This window comes from Eumetopias jubatus, unplaced genomic scaffold (genome assembly GCF_037043125.1).
Source record: "Eumetopias jubatus isolate StellerSeaLion01/CBP00866 unplaced genomic scaffold, mEumJub1_p1.0 scaffold_8, whole genome shotgun sequence".
NCBI classification, from domain to species: Eukaryota; Metazoa; Chordata; class Mammalia; order Carnivora; family Otariidae; genus Eumetopias; species Eumetopias jubatus.
In genome coordinates this window covers 11,969,360-11,986,659 of record NW_028274814.1, presented here as the reverse complement: position 1 = coordinate 11,986,659, position 17,300 = coordinate 11,969,360, and the positions used below count along the sequence as shown (strand labels likewise).

The 17,300-nt window shown below is 37.6% G+C and overlaps 1 protein-coding gene across 3 annotated transcripts in view; it reads left to right on the top strand.

The window, feature by feature from the left end:
• GPR158 (G protein-coupled receptor 158) overlaps positions 1-17,300 on the top strand; it is a 434,263-nt gene that overhangs the window by 22,883 nt on the left and 394,080 nt on the right. For all 3 annotated transcript variants that reach the window (XM_088025524.1, XM_088025523.1, XM_088025522.1), the window contains exon 2: positions 13,545-13,650. In XM_088025524.1, coding sequence (XP_087881650.1) covers positions 13,545-13,650 — 106 coding nt within the window. The remainder of the gene's footprint in view (positions 1-13,544; positions 13,651-17,300) is intronic.

Sequence of the window (17,300 nt, the reverse complement as noted above, 5' to 3'; positions counted from 1 at the left end):
CTGCAGGTGGTTTTAGGTCTAAAATGAATCTCTTGTAGGCGTATATAGATAGGTCTTGTTATTTTATCTATTCTCTCTATATCTTTTGGAGTGTTTAGTCCATTTATATTCAGAGTTATACTGATAGATATGTATTTATTGTAATTTTATTATTTGTTTTGTGGTTGTTTCTGAAGATTTTCTCTGATCCTTTCTTGTCTTTCTCTGTTTCATGGTTTGCTGATTTTCATTAATGATATATTTGGATTTCTTTCTCTTTATTCTTTGCATATTTATTAGTGGTTTTGATATATTGGTACCAATAGGTTTGTATATAATCTTTTCTGCAATCTATATTAAGTTGATGTTCATTTAATTTTGATCCCATACTTTTCTCGTCCCCTCCTGATGATTAGGTATTTATTTCTATATTTTACATCCTTTTATCTTGTGAGTTCCTTGACTGATTCTTTTTTACAGAAATATTCATTTTTACTTCTTTGTGTTTCCTACCTTCATCTTTCAGTCCAGTTGTCTGCAGAAACTCTCTTTGTCTGTTGTGGGCAACATTTGGTCCCTGGCCTGAACGTGGCATGTTTTAACTAGTTGTGCTCTGATACATTTCTGAAATGAGACCTGTCGCCACCACTGCAGGAACTGAGGCTCCTACGTTGGGAAATGCAGTGTTTGCAGGGGCTTGGGCTGGTTTTCTGGGGGAGAGGGTCCGCTACAATGGGACTGAGGCATGACTAGGAAGGGTAGTTTCACTGGAGCACGGTGTGGTAGGGTTTGGTGTAAGCAATTTAGATAGTCAGTGTCAGAGCTGCACTAGTTCCCACAGGCAGCCTTGTGCTTATGCAGAGGGGCAAGGGAGAAAAATGGCACTAGCCACTTCCTTTGTTCTTGGAGGGGTTCTCTCCATGAACACTCTCTAGTGTGTGCTCTGATAGGAGCAAATAACCCCCTCAATGTGTGCCCCAGATGCTCTTCAAATTGTTGTTTCCATGATGTGTGTCCATGGGTTGTTTGCCTGCCTTCTCTCCAAGAATAGTTCAGTGCCCTTGGGGCTCTATCACAGCCAAGCCCTATGACCTTTATAACTCCAGGCTTTACGCCCTACTGGTTGTCAGAAGTCATGAAATTTGGGCCCTCTCACCTTCCAAGCCAATTGCTATGGGGTTTCACTTTCCCATTCACTCCCCTGTGTGCTAGTCTGTCTCTCACTCTTCTCTAAAACCACTCCATCCCTATTACAGCAGCCATATTCTGCTTCTCTCCCAAACCCTGTATCCACACTTCCTACCTTCTTCAATGTGACCTTTTATCAACCTTTAGTTGTAGAATTTGCTCTGCCAGTCTTCAGGTCAATATCTGGGATATTTAGGATGATTTGATAGTTATCTAGTTATATTCATGGAATGAGGCAAGTCTGTGGTCCTCCTACTCTGTGACCATCTTCCCTCATTGATATATTTTCTGATATTAAAACATCCTTTCATTCTTGAGATATACTCCAGTGGATCATGATATATAATTATTTTAAGATATTTTAACATTTTATTTAACCATTTTATTTAGTTAAAAGGGGGCTACAATTTTTTTAGGTATTGTTCTCATGTGGTTTGGAATCAAAATCACATAAAATCCATTGTTTCTGTTATATTTTTATTTTAAAAACTTGTAAAAATATAAGAACTGTTCCTTAAAAGTTTGGTAGAATTCATAGACAAAACATGTAAGGTTTTCTGGGAAGTGAATGATTTAATTTTTTTATACTTATTGTCCTATTCAAGTTTTATATTCCTTCTTGGGCAAGTTTGCCATTTTATATTTTCTACCAATTTATCCTTTATTCATTAACTCTAGTTTTTAAAAGTTTATTAGAGAATCATTAATCATAATACTGTTTTTTAAAGCATTCCTTTGTATTTTTCACTGTGTATTAATTTACCTATTTTCTTTTTAATACTCGAGTCTCTCTTATTCACCTTTTCAAAGAACTTTAGCTTTTTTTATAACTGAAAAGTTTTAACTATTTTGAAATAACTTTAGATTTTAAGAAGATTAGCAAAGATAGTATAGAAAGTTCTCACATATTATTCACTCAACTTCCAGTAACATTAACATCTTATGTGACCATGGTAAAACTATCAAAACAAAGAAAGTAATGTTAGTACAACACTGTGAATTAAACTACAGATCTTGGGACACCTGGGTGGCTCAGTCAGTTAAGCACCTGCCTTTGGCTCAAGTCATGATCCCTGGGTCCTGGGACCAAGTCCCACATCAGGCTCCTTGCTTGGTGGGGAATCTGCTTCTCCGTCTCCCTGCCACTCCCCCTGCTTGTGCATGCGTGCGCGTGCTCTCTTTCTCTCATTCTGACAAATAAATAAAAAATAAAATCTTAAAAAAAAAACACCTTACAGATCTTAATCAGATTTCCTCAGTTTTTCCATTTATGTCCCATTTCTCTTCCAGATCCAAAGCAGGATATCATATGTTATGGTATCTGAATTGTCTTTCCCCAAAATTCATATGTTGAAGTCCTAATGCCCCCAGTACCTCATAAGTGACTGTATTTGGAGACAAGGTCTTTAAATAAGTAATTAAGTTAAAATGAGGATGGGCCCTAATCCAATATGACTGGTCTCCTTATAAGAAGATTAGGGCACAGGCATGTACAAAGGGAAGACCATGTGAAGACACAGAGAAGATGGCTATCTACAAGAAAAAGAGAGAGGCCTCAGAAGAAATCAACCCTGCTGACACCTTGATTGTGGACTCCTAGACTTCAGAAATATAAGAAAATAAATTTCTGTTGCTAAACCACCCAGTCTGTGGTACTTTGTTATGGCAACCTTAACAAAACTAACATTATCATTTAGTTGTCATGTTTTCTTAGTTTCCTCCAGTCTGTGATAGCTTCTCAGTCATTCCTTGTTCTTTAAAGATGTTCTCTTATGTTATCAACCATTAGTTGACACTTTTGAATGCTGGCATGGTATTCTGTTGAATATCCTTTAGTTTGGATTTGTCTGATGGTTTCTCAGGATTAGACTGAGGTTATGGACTTTGGGGAAGAATATATATATATATATATATTTTTTTTTAAAGATTTTATTTATTTATTTGAGAGAGAGAGAGAGAGCACATGAGAGAGGGGAGGGTCAGAGGGAGAAGCAAACTCCCTGCCAAGCAGGGAACCCAATGCGGGACTCAATCCCGGGACTCCAGGATCATGACCTGAGCCGAAGGCAGTCACTTAACCAACTGAGCCACCCAGGCACCCAATATAATAGAGAGGAACTGCCTTTCTCATTGTATCATATCACAGAGTACATAGTATCAGTATGTTTTACTGTAGGTGATGTTGACCTTGATCACGTGGTTAGTGTGGAGACCATGTGAAAACACATTGTTTGCCAGGTTTCTCTATGCTGAAGTTACTATTTTTCTCTTTTTCTTAAGTGAATTAACAAATTAAGCCCACCAAGGGCAGGTGAAGTAATTTCCTCTTCATGGACAGAGTAGTGTCAAATAATTTTGGAAATACCTTAACATCCATATAATAATGAATAAATAAATGGCTGGGGGGGATGCTTTTAAGTTATTTATTTATTTATTTATTTATTTATTTATTTATTTAAGATTTTGTTTATTTATTTGACAGAGAGAGACACAGCGGGAGAGGGAACACAAGCAGGGGGAGTGGGAGAGGGAGAAGCAGGCTTCCCGTGGAGCAGGGAGCCCAATGCAGGGCTCAATCCCAGGACCCCGAGACCATGACCTGAGCCGAAGGCAGATGCTCATCGACTGGGCCACCCAGGCACCCTGATTTTAAGTTATTTAAATATCCTGTTTCTTTTAAAAGTTTTTCACTCTAATTCTAGTTCTTACCAGCAGGTCTTGTCTGCAACAATTATTAATGTGGTATTCCAATGATGATTTTCTATTTCCCTAATTCTTTCTAAATTTATCAATTGGAATTCTTATGTAACAGAGTTGCCCCTTTTTCTTCATTTATTTAATCACTTATTTCAGTATGGACTTATAGATACTGATTTTTGGGGTATCTGAATCCAATATTATCATTATTTATTTTCTTGCTTAAATTGCTCCAACTTTGGCAATTGGGAACTCTCAAGTTGGCTCATATGTCCTTTTTGACAAGCTTTTGTCCTTATTTTCTGAAGATGATGCTTTGTTCTCCCTGTCCAGGCCCGTGATCACTCGTTATTCTGAGGGACCCTTATTCATTACTAGAAAATGGTATTTAGAAACCAGGATATGAGTGCCAAAGAACTAATTTGTGATTTTGTTTTTGTTGTTCCATCACTTTGTTGTTCCTCATTTCACTGACTTATGTTCTATCATTTATTCTGAATCTTTGTATTTTCTCTGGTGCTTCCTCACTTCCACCTTCTTGAATTAAATATTTAGATTTTAAAATATCTTGTTTCCTTATAAACGTATAGTATTTAAAGCAACAGAATTTCCTTCCAGTTTTATTTTCTCTATGTTCCATAGTTTCTTTATTTGTAATATTTTCACTGCCATTCAATTCTGAATATTCATTAATTTATTTTTTAACCTAAGGGTTATTTAGTAATTTGCTGTAATTTTCCAAACATATGAGAGGTATTTAAGGTATCCTTTTAAGAAACTTAATTTATAATTTAATGGATTATGATTAAAGGACATAGTGTATATGACATTGTTCCTTTGGAGTTTGAGGTTCCCTTTGAGATATAATCTCTGGTTTATTTTGGATAAATATTTGGTAAGTATTCTTGAATATTAAAACAGAAAAGTCAATTATCTGTCATGTGAAGAGTTCTATATATGCCAAATAGCTTAAGTCTACTGATTATAACATTTAGATACTTGCTAACATTGCTTCTTTTTATTTGATCTATCAGTTTCTCAGAGAGGTATGTCAGAATTTCCGACTCCAATTGTTGAACAATTTACTTCTCTCTTAAGTTATACAAATTGTTGATAAACATACACATATGTGTGCTTACACTGAGATGCATATATGTTCTTGATGGCTATATCTTCTAAATATACTCTTCCTTTTACCAATATAGGACATCTGTATTGGTTAGATGTCCAAGTTACCTATTTCTGCATAACTGTACAACCTAGGGGCATCAAACAAAAGTTTTGTTTTTTTCACAATTCTGTGGGTCACAAATTTGGGAAGTGTTTCTGATGTATATAGTATCATTTGGGGTGGCTGGGGCTAGAAGATCCACTTCTAAGATGGCTTCTCACTCATGTATCTGGCAAGTGGGCTGGGATGTTTCAAGTAGCTGGGGTGTGTATGGGAACTTCTTGGTAAACTCTCTTTCCACATTCACTCCACCTGGTATCTTGCATCTCCTCATAGCAAGATAATCTCAGGGTAGTTGGAATTCTTTTAGGCAAAATACACTTACCCCCTCTCACACTCCTCACCCGCAAAGTCTCATTTCATTGTGGTATTGTCTTAAAGTCAGGCTTTAGCCATTTGAGTGAAGTGTAGATGAGCATGAGTGTTATGTGTATGGCTCCTCTAGTATAATACCTCTCAATCTGAAGACCTATAAAGAAATATTATCTGTCCCCTTCCCCTGTTATCCCCCCTCAATATATGATTGTGGTAAAGGGATCGCACAACTACAGTAATACTCCAGTTAAAAAAGCAGGGAAACAGGATACACATAGCAGCTACTAGATCCTGGCAATTTTCAAATTCACTTCAATGTATATTACCAATTCCTTGATTATGATCCAATCCTGCTCCCTGGGAAAAATTCTCTGAAGGTCCTGGCTTTATCCTCTCAGTTCTTGATTCTGTCCTTTGAACCATCCTTCCTTTTCCCTAAGAAACTGATTATGTTTGCAACTGACTGGACTCCTTAGCTTGCTTCTTGCTCACAGAAGCATGGGGAGGAGGAATTGGCTTTTTTATTTTGTACTGTTTCCTTTTAATTTAAGATGACAGTGCTCCTACTTATGCTATTTGTTGAAAAATGTTCTGGGTTTTCTATGAATCTTACTGGGTTTCATTCTATTGGACAGAAGCCAGATTTTTAAATCTCTTTAAGATAGGCAATTTTCTAAATTGGGCCCTGTGGCTACTGTGCAACAAAGCCTTAAGAATCTTAGAATCCCTACTATTTTAATGCAGAGGGTCTATGAGGCATACCCATAAGACCATTAGGAGTCCTTTAATCTAGCTAAGAGGTTCTAGAAACACTGCCTTACATCCTTCTGAGGTTTTAATAAAGGATTTTACAGACCCACTCTGAAGTGGTTCTTTGACCTAAGCCCTTTCATATTCCAAGAATCTTTTCCTAGAAGAGACTGGAGATGTGCAATAGTTTTTGTTTTGTTTTGCTTTTTTTTTTTTTTCCAACTTCTGGCTCTTTAATATTTTCTCTAAATTTTACTCAAAAAACCAAACAGCTCCATAGCAGCATTATTCACAATAACCAAAAGGTGGAAACAACTCAGTGTCTATAAACAAAGGAATGATTAAACAAAATATGGTTTATAAATACATTATAACACTATTCCATTAAAAAGGAAGGAAATTCTGACACCTGCTACAACATGGATGAGCCCAGACTATATTAAACTGAGTGAAATAAGCCAGCCACAAAAAGACTCATAACTGTATGATTCTACTTGGATGAGGTACCTGGAGTAGTCAAATTCTTAGAGATATAAATTAGAATAATGGTTCCACTCCAGGGGCTAGGCAGAGTAGGAAATGAAAATTATTGTTTAAGGGGTAGAGAGCTGTAATTCTGCAAGATAAAAAGAGTTCTGGAGATCAGTTGTACAACAATATGAATGTACTTAACAGTACTGAATTGCACACTTTTAAGATGTTAAGATGGTTAAGATGGTACATCTTATGTTATGTATATTTGATCACAATTAAAAATTTTAAAATCCAAAAACAAAACGAAGCAGGTCCTTCTTTAGTCCATGCTTTTATTTTGTATTCTGTCATAGCCAGGAAAGACCAGGTAGTACTTTCCCCATTTGGACTAGAAACTTCCTTCATTAGATCCACAAGTTCCATTGTTCACAAGTGACAGTGTTGCCAAACTTTCCATATATTATGTACCAAAGTTCCTTTTTTCTCTGCCTCCAATACCATTTTCCTCATTGTCCTTTAAGACTCACCAACATATTCCCACTTTTATTAACCATCTCTTTGAGGCCTTTCCAGCTTCTGCGTCTGCCTGGTGCCCCATGTTTTAGGTTTTTGTTATGTCAGCAACCCATTTCTAGGCACCAGGTTCTATTCTGGTTAGCTGTTGTTAGGAGTAGATGACTGGTGGCAGCTGATCTACCAGCACCTGTTTTTATCAACTTTTTTTGGCAGAACTTCTTCACTTGTACCTCATCAATATTGATTATATGGACTGTTAATGTCAATTTTTTTTTTTGTAGTGACAGAGCAGGAAATTATTATCCAAGGTAAAAGAGGAAGAAGCAAAAGCTGAATTTAAAAACTTTCCTTCAACCTATCCAGTTTTTCTTTCCATCTCTTCACCCATAGTAGTCATTATAGTTTTCAGTTTGCTTGGGTATTCTCCCTCTTTTTTTTGGGAGAAAGTGTCATTGTTACTTTAGCTACTTCTTGCTTCTCTCTAGCCTCTGCAGTTTCCTGGAGGTTAATTTTGGAGGTGGACTGATTTAGGAGATATGGGAAATTTTTAAAAAATTTTTATTTATTTGTCAGAGAGAGAGAGAGAAAGAGCACAAGCAGGGGAAGCAGCAGGCAGAGGGAGAAGCAGGCTCCCCGCTGAGCAAGGAGCCTGATGTGGGACTCGATCCCAGGACCCTGGTATCATGACCCGAGCCAAAGGCAGAAGCTTAACTGACTGAACCACCCAGGCATCCCTTTTTTTAAGTTTTTATTTAAATTCCAGTTAGTGGGTGCCTGGGTGGCTCAGTTGGTTAAACATCTGACTCATGCCATGATCTCAGGGTCATGAGATGGAGCCCCACATTGGGCTCTGTGCTGAGCATGGAGACTGCTTAAGAGTCTCTCTCTCGGGGCACCTGGGTGGCTCAGTTGGTTAAGCAACTGCCTTCGGCTCAGGTCATGATCTCAGGGTCCTGGGATCGAGCCCCGCATCTGGCTCCCTGCTCGGCGGGAAGCCTGCTTTTCCCTCTCCCACTCCCCCTGCTTGTGTTCCCCCTCTCGCTGTCTCTCTCTCTCTGTCAAATAAATAAATAAAATATTTTTAAAAAAAGATTCTCTCTCTCCCTCTCCTTCTGCTTCTCCCCTACCCTGCTCATGCTGTATCTCTCTCTCTCTAAAAAAAATAAATAAATAAATTCCAGTTAACAGTGTAATATTAGTTTCAGGTGTACAATTTAGTGATTCAATACTTATATACAACACCCGGTGCTCATCACAAGGGCCCTCCTTAATCCTCATCACTTATTTAACCCATCTCTCCCCCTCCCTTCCCCTCTGGTAACCACCAGTTTGTTCTCTATAGTTAAAAGTCTGTTTCTTGGTTTTCCTTCTTTTTTCCCATGTTCATTTGTTTTGTTTTTTAAATTACACATGCGTGAAATCATATGGTATTAGTCTTTCTATGGCTGAATTATGTCACTGAGCACAATACTCTCTAGCTTCATTCATGTCATTGCAAATGGCAAGATTTCATTCTTATGTATTTACCCAAATAATACAAAAATACTAATTCAAAGGAGTACATGCACCCCGATGTTATAGCAGCATTATCAACAATAGCCAAATTATGGAAAGAGCCCAAACGTCCACTGACTAATGAGTGGATAAAGAAGATATGGTGTGTATACACACACACAGGAGCTAGGAGAAATATTACAAAGACATGGGCTATGGAAATTTTAGTTTGGTGTGGAAAACATTATTAAAGTATGAAGAAGGCTAAGTACAGTGTATTATGGTGAGAATAGGGAAGTAGCTTCTAAATTAGAGTTTACGGAAGGCTTCAAAAAGTCAGGTAGGAGCTATGATTGTTAAAGCACAGTTTAGGCAAAGGGACTTCAGGTATAAAGGCATGTATAAAAGAATGGTTTTCTGAGATAGCATAAGTTTTTAAGACACCACATGCAGTTGTGAATTGTCTGGAACAAAGAGTGTATGCAGAAGAGTGATTGGAGATGTTAGTAGTAGGAAGGGTCTGAATATAACATTATACCAAAGAGCTTGGATATTATTCTTTAGGACAGTGGGAAATACTGACTTTAAGCAGGGAATCATTAGAATCAGATTGACATATTTCAAAGATTACATAGAGAGCAGAGTGTGATGCTTAAGCTCCAGTGCCTTTTGCTTTCGTGGAAACCTTCTAAAGTCCTGGAATGAACACTAGCAATGAGTTTTGTGGTCAAGTGTTTTCTGTAAAATTTGAAAAAGGAGGATATTTTAACTGCAATCGTCTCTTTCTACTTTAACTTGCTTCTAATACATTTTCCCTAGGCTATGGGCATTTTGGAAACCAGCTAATGGGGAAGTTCAGGATTATTTAGTAATATGTGTGTGTGTGCACATGTGTGTGTGTGTGTGTGTGTGTGTGTATTAAGATTTATTTATTTGAGAGAGAGGGAGACTGACAGCAGGAGTGGGAAGGGCAAAGGGAGAGGGACAGAGAATCTCAAGCAGACTCCCTGCTGAGCCCGGAGACTGAGGCAGGGCTGGATCCCAGGATCCTGAGATCATGACCTGCGTGGAAACCAAGAGTGGTATGCTTAACATACTGTGCCACCTAGGCACCCCTAGTAATATATATTAAAGTAGTTTGTAGTTACATCTATGTATAGCTAAGTTATTGCTACTCATCCTGGTATAGAAATAGCTTCTGGTAATGATTTTACTACCCACACTGCAGTTAAAAGGCAAAGATATAGGGCCAAAGGTCATATTGTGATAAATATATTCATGATTTCATGTCTGTTTCTTAAAGAAGGACCCTAAACCATATAAACTTCAGGACCAGGATCTTTACCTGGAGCAATACGAGATAAGACTAAATCAGTAAATTACTGTAAAATTTTTTTAGTCTTGTGAGAGATGAAGACCTGAACCAAGGCAGTGATGATAGAATTGGAGGGCAAAGGTTAAGATGCAAGAAACATCCAGGGAGTACAGTCTAGGGAACTTGGCAATTGTTTTGATTGGGGGGTTGGTTTCATAACACATTATGGACTTGGATAACTGGAAGGATGGAGGCCCAGTCGTGGACAAAAAACATTAGGGGAACTGCAAGTTTGGGTGGAGGATGAATCGTTTTGGGCTTGTTGCATTTCAGGTGTCAGACAAGTAGACAAAAATGCACGTCTGCAGCTCAGCTAAGCACCCAGATGTTGGGGGATATAACCTGCTATTATTTTCTTCTCTGGAGGCCACTTACCAGGCTTCTTTGGTCCTCGCTTTCCAGTCTTCAGCCCAGGAAACCGCAGGCACTTACACACCCCCAGGGCTTCCCAGCGGCGCCTGCTCACCGGATGTGCGGATGTGCGAGCCGCACTTCCGCCCCCGGAGGCACGCGCTCAGGGGACGTTCTGCGCAGGCGGCGGGAGACTCATAGCCTGGCCCAAGCTCTGTCGGCTCCCGGCACCTTGTGAGTGGTTTCGCCTCTGCGTGGTTTTCCGCAGGATACCTTTCTCCACAGAGAGAGCGTCCTCTTTCTACTTCGTCCCCCAAACCTCCACTTTCCTCTCTGGAAGTCAGCGGCACCTCCCTGAGGGCTTTGTAGGTCTCCAGGCACCGAGGCAGCGACACTAACGAAGATGAGTCAGCGTTGATTTCTCAGGGGGTAAACTCACGACTCATTACCTTTGGTGGTTTTGCCCAAAGCCCGGAAAAGCTTCGGGAGCCGAGCTTAAGGTCTGCGGTGACTTTGGGTCTTCTATATGAACCTAGAATTAAGAGGGAAAAGTCTCAGTGATTAAAATACCTATTAAGCTAGGTTCCCCAGGAAAGGGACCAGAGTAATTGCAGCCTCCTGGAATCCCAAAGTGGCTCATGTACCTGAGCAAGCCTGAAGATTTGCACTGTCTTGTGACTAAACTCTTTCAGTGTAGCAGGATAGTTGAGGGAAACTTGACTTCATTATTACTAACAGATGTGGAACAAATAAAAATATGTAGTTTTATTAGTTTATTACTTATAAATACATTCTAAATAAGCCATTCACGGCAGAATACCAAAATGTAGTGGACAGTAATAGTCCAGTGGGTAATTTTGTGTTATTGAAGATGACTGGTAACTGAGTGTGGTATGAACCGGTTGTATACCTTGAGCCATTGGTTGAGTTAGATATCCGCCCACTCTTAAAAAAAAAAAAGAAAAAAAATCTTAACCATTCCCCTCACCTGCTTGAAGTTTTTTTTTCCATTGCCCTTTTTACTTCGTAATATATAGCAGAATTTACTTACTTTATAGCCATCATTTATTATTTGTCCCACACCAGAGTTAAGCTCCATGAAGGTAGGAACTTTTTTATCTGCTTACTGTTGTGTTTCAAAGGTCAAGAACAGTTTTGGCCCAAACTAAGCACTCAACATACACTTACTGAATGAATGAAAAAAATGAGTATGTTATTTTTCATAGAGCATGAAGTAGAGCCTGGAGTGGGTTTGTGTGATTGGCATGACCTATGTGGAACATAGTTTTATTCAAAGCCCTGCTAGTAAAGGCAGTCAAAAAATGAACAAATGTTTATGGAATATCTGATATTCCCCAAATGACAACTTTCCAAATTTCCCAGAATTTACCATCTTTTCTCCGTTAAACATTCTGACATTTTTATATTTGGCCTATGCTGTTCACCTCCATCACATCTCTTATAGTGGTACGCTCATACGAGATAAAAAATACTTGTTGAAAGAGCAAGGGAGTGAACTGGATTAAGGCATTAGGTTACCTGGGAATTCATTTATTTATCACATTAACAGACATTTTATAGAATTATGGCCCACAATAGTAGTAGTTTGCAAATTGAAGTCTATTTCTCTGAAGGATTTGTAAGTTTTCTATGATAATTTTTAGGTTTTCATTTCAGTGGTCCTCTGAAGATTTAACTTACACATGTTCTGGGCTGGCTGGGTAACCAAATACTAACAGGAGGTTTTGGTGTGTCTGTTTTGTATCTCTTTTGAGCATATTGGCACTACTTAGTGTAGTATTTTGTGGCAGGTTAATAAGAAAAAATCAGAGGCATCCTTTAAAAATGTAAAAGACTTATTCACCTTAACTGAAGCTGAAATGACAGTAAGCTACTCTGTCAGAAGATTTCACAATAGTTTAAAAGGAGAAGAGAGAAATGAGTCATAGCATGTAGTAAAATAGGCTTGCTAAAGTCTGTACCATATTCCTGTTGTGAGAGGTGATTTAGTTTGGCAAAGCATAATCATTGGTGTTTTTAAATTAATATTTTAAATTTAAATTTTGTTGACTTTATAATTTTGTTTGCACTTTATAATTTTGTGGGTGTTTTTTGTAGCTACAAGAACTATAATATGAAAAATTTGAACCTAACTTTATATTTGTACATATTTAATAAAACATAATGAAAATAGTTTAAATTAGGAAGAGGAGACCTTAAAAATGTGTTTTTACTTTTAGTGGATTTTAATGAGGTGTTTATACTTTACTCAAGTTTGTGAAAAATGACATTACAAAGATTTGAGCTTTAGGGCCTAGGACACAGAATATTTACTTTAATGAAGTACAAGGTGTGACCATTCACTGTAGGAAAAATGTTTCTGCTGCTAGTAGTGCTCATGGTGCTGAAAAATAGAAGAGAGGGATCTTAGGAAAATGTAGGAAGATTAGTTGGAGAAAATAGAGATATTTGAGATAAAATTGGAGCTTTCTTTGCAGTTTTGCTTTTGGCTCTGAATTTGTGAGTTCTCTTTTTTAGTGATTTTTCTCAAATGGCTAAGTGAAATGCAGTGTTTTTGTTTCTAGATTTAAGAGAAGAAAAATGTTAATCAGCACTTCTGTAGATGGTGCAAATCTCTGGTGTGGAACACTGGGAGACCTAAAGCGCTGTTTACAGTCATTGTGATAGAAGATCAGAGGAAAGAGATGCTCTCCCCCCACCCCAACCCCATCCCTGGTCCCGCATAGGTAAATTGGAATAGAAAGAAAGGAGATGAGGGCTTTGCTTTGGTTTACTTTAATAGAAGGGGTACTGGGAGCAGGTGTTATTTTAGAGTTGACTTTGCTACCATGCTACCAGCAATACTACCTGGAGTTCAGTCAATCCACAAATATTTATTGAGCACCTCTATGTGCCAGGCATTATGTAGGGAGCTGAAGACAGGGAACAATACAGGGTCCATGCCTTTTGGGACTTAGGTAAAACTAATACTTGTTGATTCTGTTGTATCGTGTCCCTATCTTCACTTGGTACATTTTAGTTGAATATGAGTGGGCAATGTGAACATTTTTAGTGCACTCTTTATGTTGATTTATCTGATTTCTGGGATGGAATACAGAATTAGAAATTGTAGAGCCTCAGATTAATTTGTTCTTATCTTTCTCTGTTTTTAAGGGGTGTTATGAAAGTTGACATAAATCTTCAGAAAGTGGACATTGACCAATGTTCAAGTGATGGCTGGTTTTCAGGAACTCACAAATGTCACCTTAACAATTCAGAGGTAAGAACGTGAAGATAAAATCCTCTGAAATCAGAAACTCAGAAATGTATAACTTTAGAATTATATTATATTTATGTGGGTAAGTGAACAACACACATCTTACTGGGAAAGAAAAGTCTCATATGCAGTTCTGAATGTTGCCAAATGAACTGAAAGAGGGGTAGAAAATTTTGTGCACAATAACTGTTCATTTGGGTACTAAGAGAAAGCTGAAACTAAAAATATGTTCGAGGTTTGGCGTTAGTCAAAGGCTGACCCATTCTTCAAAATGGGCTAGAAAATAGCCATGACGTGAGAAACCCAGGAGGGGTCAACCAGATTCTGCACATTTTTATGCAGTATGATGCTTGTGGAAACACTGATGCTGTACATTCAGACACACTGCCATCTGCTAGAAAAGCGATAAAGTATGGCAGGGAAATTTTGAAAACAAAGAGAAAACTATTCAGGGACCTGGATAAGAAATATGTATATTTGTGTATGTTTTTCAATTTTCAGTTCCTATCTGTGCTCGATTTCATGGGACTCTTGTTGGTAAAAAAACAGGCATAGAGATCATACTTCTGGAAATAAGACTGGTACTTGTCTTTTGTAGTTTCAAAGAGGAAATGTGATGACATCCTGATTTCATTTTCAGTAATCTATCTCTCAGGTCCCAAAATGCTGTGAAACAACTGTACTATAAAACTCCTGATCTTAATTAAATATTTGGGCTAACCAACTTTGAGTTCATGAATTTGTGAGGAAAGTCAGCTTAATTTATTTAAAATACAGGGAGATTGCCATAAATGTAGTAATTTAAATCTTCAATTTTAATTTTTGTTCTTGAGAAAGATGATTTTATATAGTGCATTTTTTTCTATCTGATACAATGCTCTTTATTTTTTATTTATTTTTATTTAATTTCAGTAGGGTTAATATACAGTGTTATATTAATTTCAGGTGTACAACATAATGATTCAATACATAGTGCTCCACCACAATATCCTTCAACCTTCCTACCCCCTAAAACCCTTAGAAACCCTCATAATTCCTCACATCCATCTAAATCCATCATACATCCCTACCATATCTCTGTGACTCCCACTTCCTTAGTACCCCCTCTACATTCCCACATATCCCCATACCGCCTCCCACATTTCTGTACAGCTCCACATAGCCAGCCCTCCACACAGCCCTCACTTCCTTCACTCCCCCCACCCCCAAATGGGGACTCAAATTATGTAAGTGAAATGTTTTGGTCTTGTTAATTCATAGAAGTTAAGGCCCTCTTTTTGCTTCCTTTCACTCTTTGTTCTTTTGATTTTGAACTTTTCTGAGTTTCCACTTCCCTTTGGATGGTCCTGGCATTTCTAAAGATACGAATTTCAATCACTGATGTAGTGAACATCTTTAGCTTGATTATTATCTCTGTGCCAATAGCATATAACCATTTAGGCTTGTCTTTTAGCTAGGGTGGAATTTTTTTTCTGCATGGGTGTTGTAGTGTGGATATTGATCTGTATGTGCTCATTTCTGTATAGCCTTGTTTCAGTAATGATCTTGGTGTAGTTTTTTTTTTTTTTTTCCTTATAGCACATCTGTTTGACTAGATGGTTATATTGCAAGAATCTCTTTCTCCTTCTGGAAGATTGGTTTATTTTCATTGTACCAGGATTATTAATTTTCTGGGTGTTGTGTCTTTTTAAAAGTTTCAAATAGACTAAGTTATTTCAAGATAAAATATTATCCTCTGTTCTGGTTAAGAAGAATTACATTGAAATATGTAACATTTTGCATTGTATATATGAGCATTATACTTATTAGATTCCTATAGGAAAAACTGGGAAAACATATCCTATAAGACTACTGACAGTTCAATGAATCTCATTTGAAAATATTGTTAAAAGAGGCTCAGTGATCAATAATAACATCAATAAACAGTGAATGTACAAAATGCATATTTTGATTTAGACTCTGGCTCTCTTCACCCCCGTGCCTTCCCATGTGCTAGAATTGGGAGTGGGAGACGTTGGTGTTCTGGGCTGGGCCCTGGAGGCCCTTGGTAGGTAGTCTGACTAGGGCTGCTGTTGGAGCTCTTCACACTGTTTTGTTGGGCTTTTCTGAGGTCCTGTAGTTGGTGCTGGTCACGCTAGGCATCTGCAACAATTCCATACCTCATCTTCAGTCTAGGGACTAGCAGTGGTCTTTCAGTCCTTCCCTGTACTGACGTGAGTTGGAGATGAAGACTGGCTTCTCTTGACCTTTTTATTGCTTGGGGAAACAAAGAAAAATCACTTGTTCGGGATATTTTTCATCTGCACTGGCTCTCCTTTGTTCACATATTTTCTGTTATGGACCCCAAAGATCCCTGTGTAAACTGGCTTATTTTGGGAAGTAGTTAACATGATATTTGTAGGGTGTAGGGGCCTATCTTTATGAATATCCATATCATTAGAAACAGAGACACTTATCACGTTTATTGTGGGTTTTAACTTACCAATGTTTAACATTCTTCTTTTATAAATACTGGTGGAAGTCGCACATTTTAGTTATATTGAGGCATCTTTTCACTTTTAAAATGTTTCTGGTGTGTTGAATTTTTAGCCTTTAGGGTATCTTAAACCAGAACAGTGAGTCTGATGTTGGAAACAGGTAAGTAGCATGTGACCAAGGACAAAAGCCTCAGGAGCATTTTAGAAAGGCATGGAATGGTTAGTGAGGAAAATAATTTCTCAATGAGTTTGGGTCTTTACAGGAACTAGGAGGCCACTAAGTATTTTTTAAAGGGCATAGTAAAACAGGATCTGAACCGACATCCTGAACTGGATTGCAGGATTATTCTGGCTGTTTTTGTAAGTGATCCAGATCATTGCAACAGGGACTTGATCATGTTGTCAGCATTCATTTAAATAATTCCTGGCCTATTTTCATATCATTGTTTGTGCTGAGTACACAAAATCCTCTCTTACAGATAGTTTATTAAAAACATTAAAATAAATTGATATTCATTTTTGTTTTAAAGGTTTTCTTTTGCTTTGTTTCCATTATAAGAATTTTTAAAAATCACTATTTAAAATAGGACAGTGGCCTTGAAACTTTTTGATTGTATTCTATTAGTAAAAATGCTCTAAGTATCCACCCATAGTATATGTGTATTTTTAATCTAGAAAGTATGAGTTTTTCTTATATTTATATATTCTGTATATTATAAATTAGAAAACTTAGGTTGAGATAAAGATAAAATAATACATATTTTTAAAGATTTTATTTATTTATTTGACAGAGAGAGGCACAGTGAGAGAGGGAACACAAGCAGGGGGAGTGGGAGAGGGAGAAGCAGGCCTCCCGCGGAGCAGGGAATGTGGGGCTCGATCCCAGGACACTGGGACCATGACCTGCGCCGAAGGCAGATGCTTAACAATTGAGCCACCCAGGCGTTCCTAAAATAATATTTTAATGTAGATTATATATTATAAATATTATATCTTTAAAGAGAACAGTAAATTAACTGATTCACAATTATACTTCATTTTTTGAAATCTTAGTTTAATATTTAGTAATGCAATGATTCAGAGGTCTCTAAGTTCAGTTTATTTTTGTACTTTGTTTTAATGTCTGTCATGGTTGAAAATATGCCTCATGAGGATATGTCTTTCCAAATTGAAGAA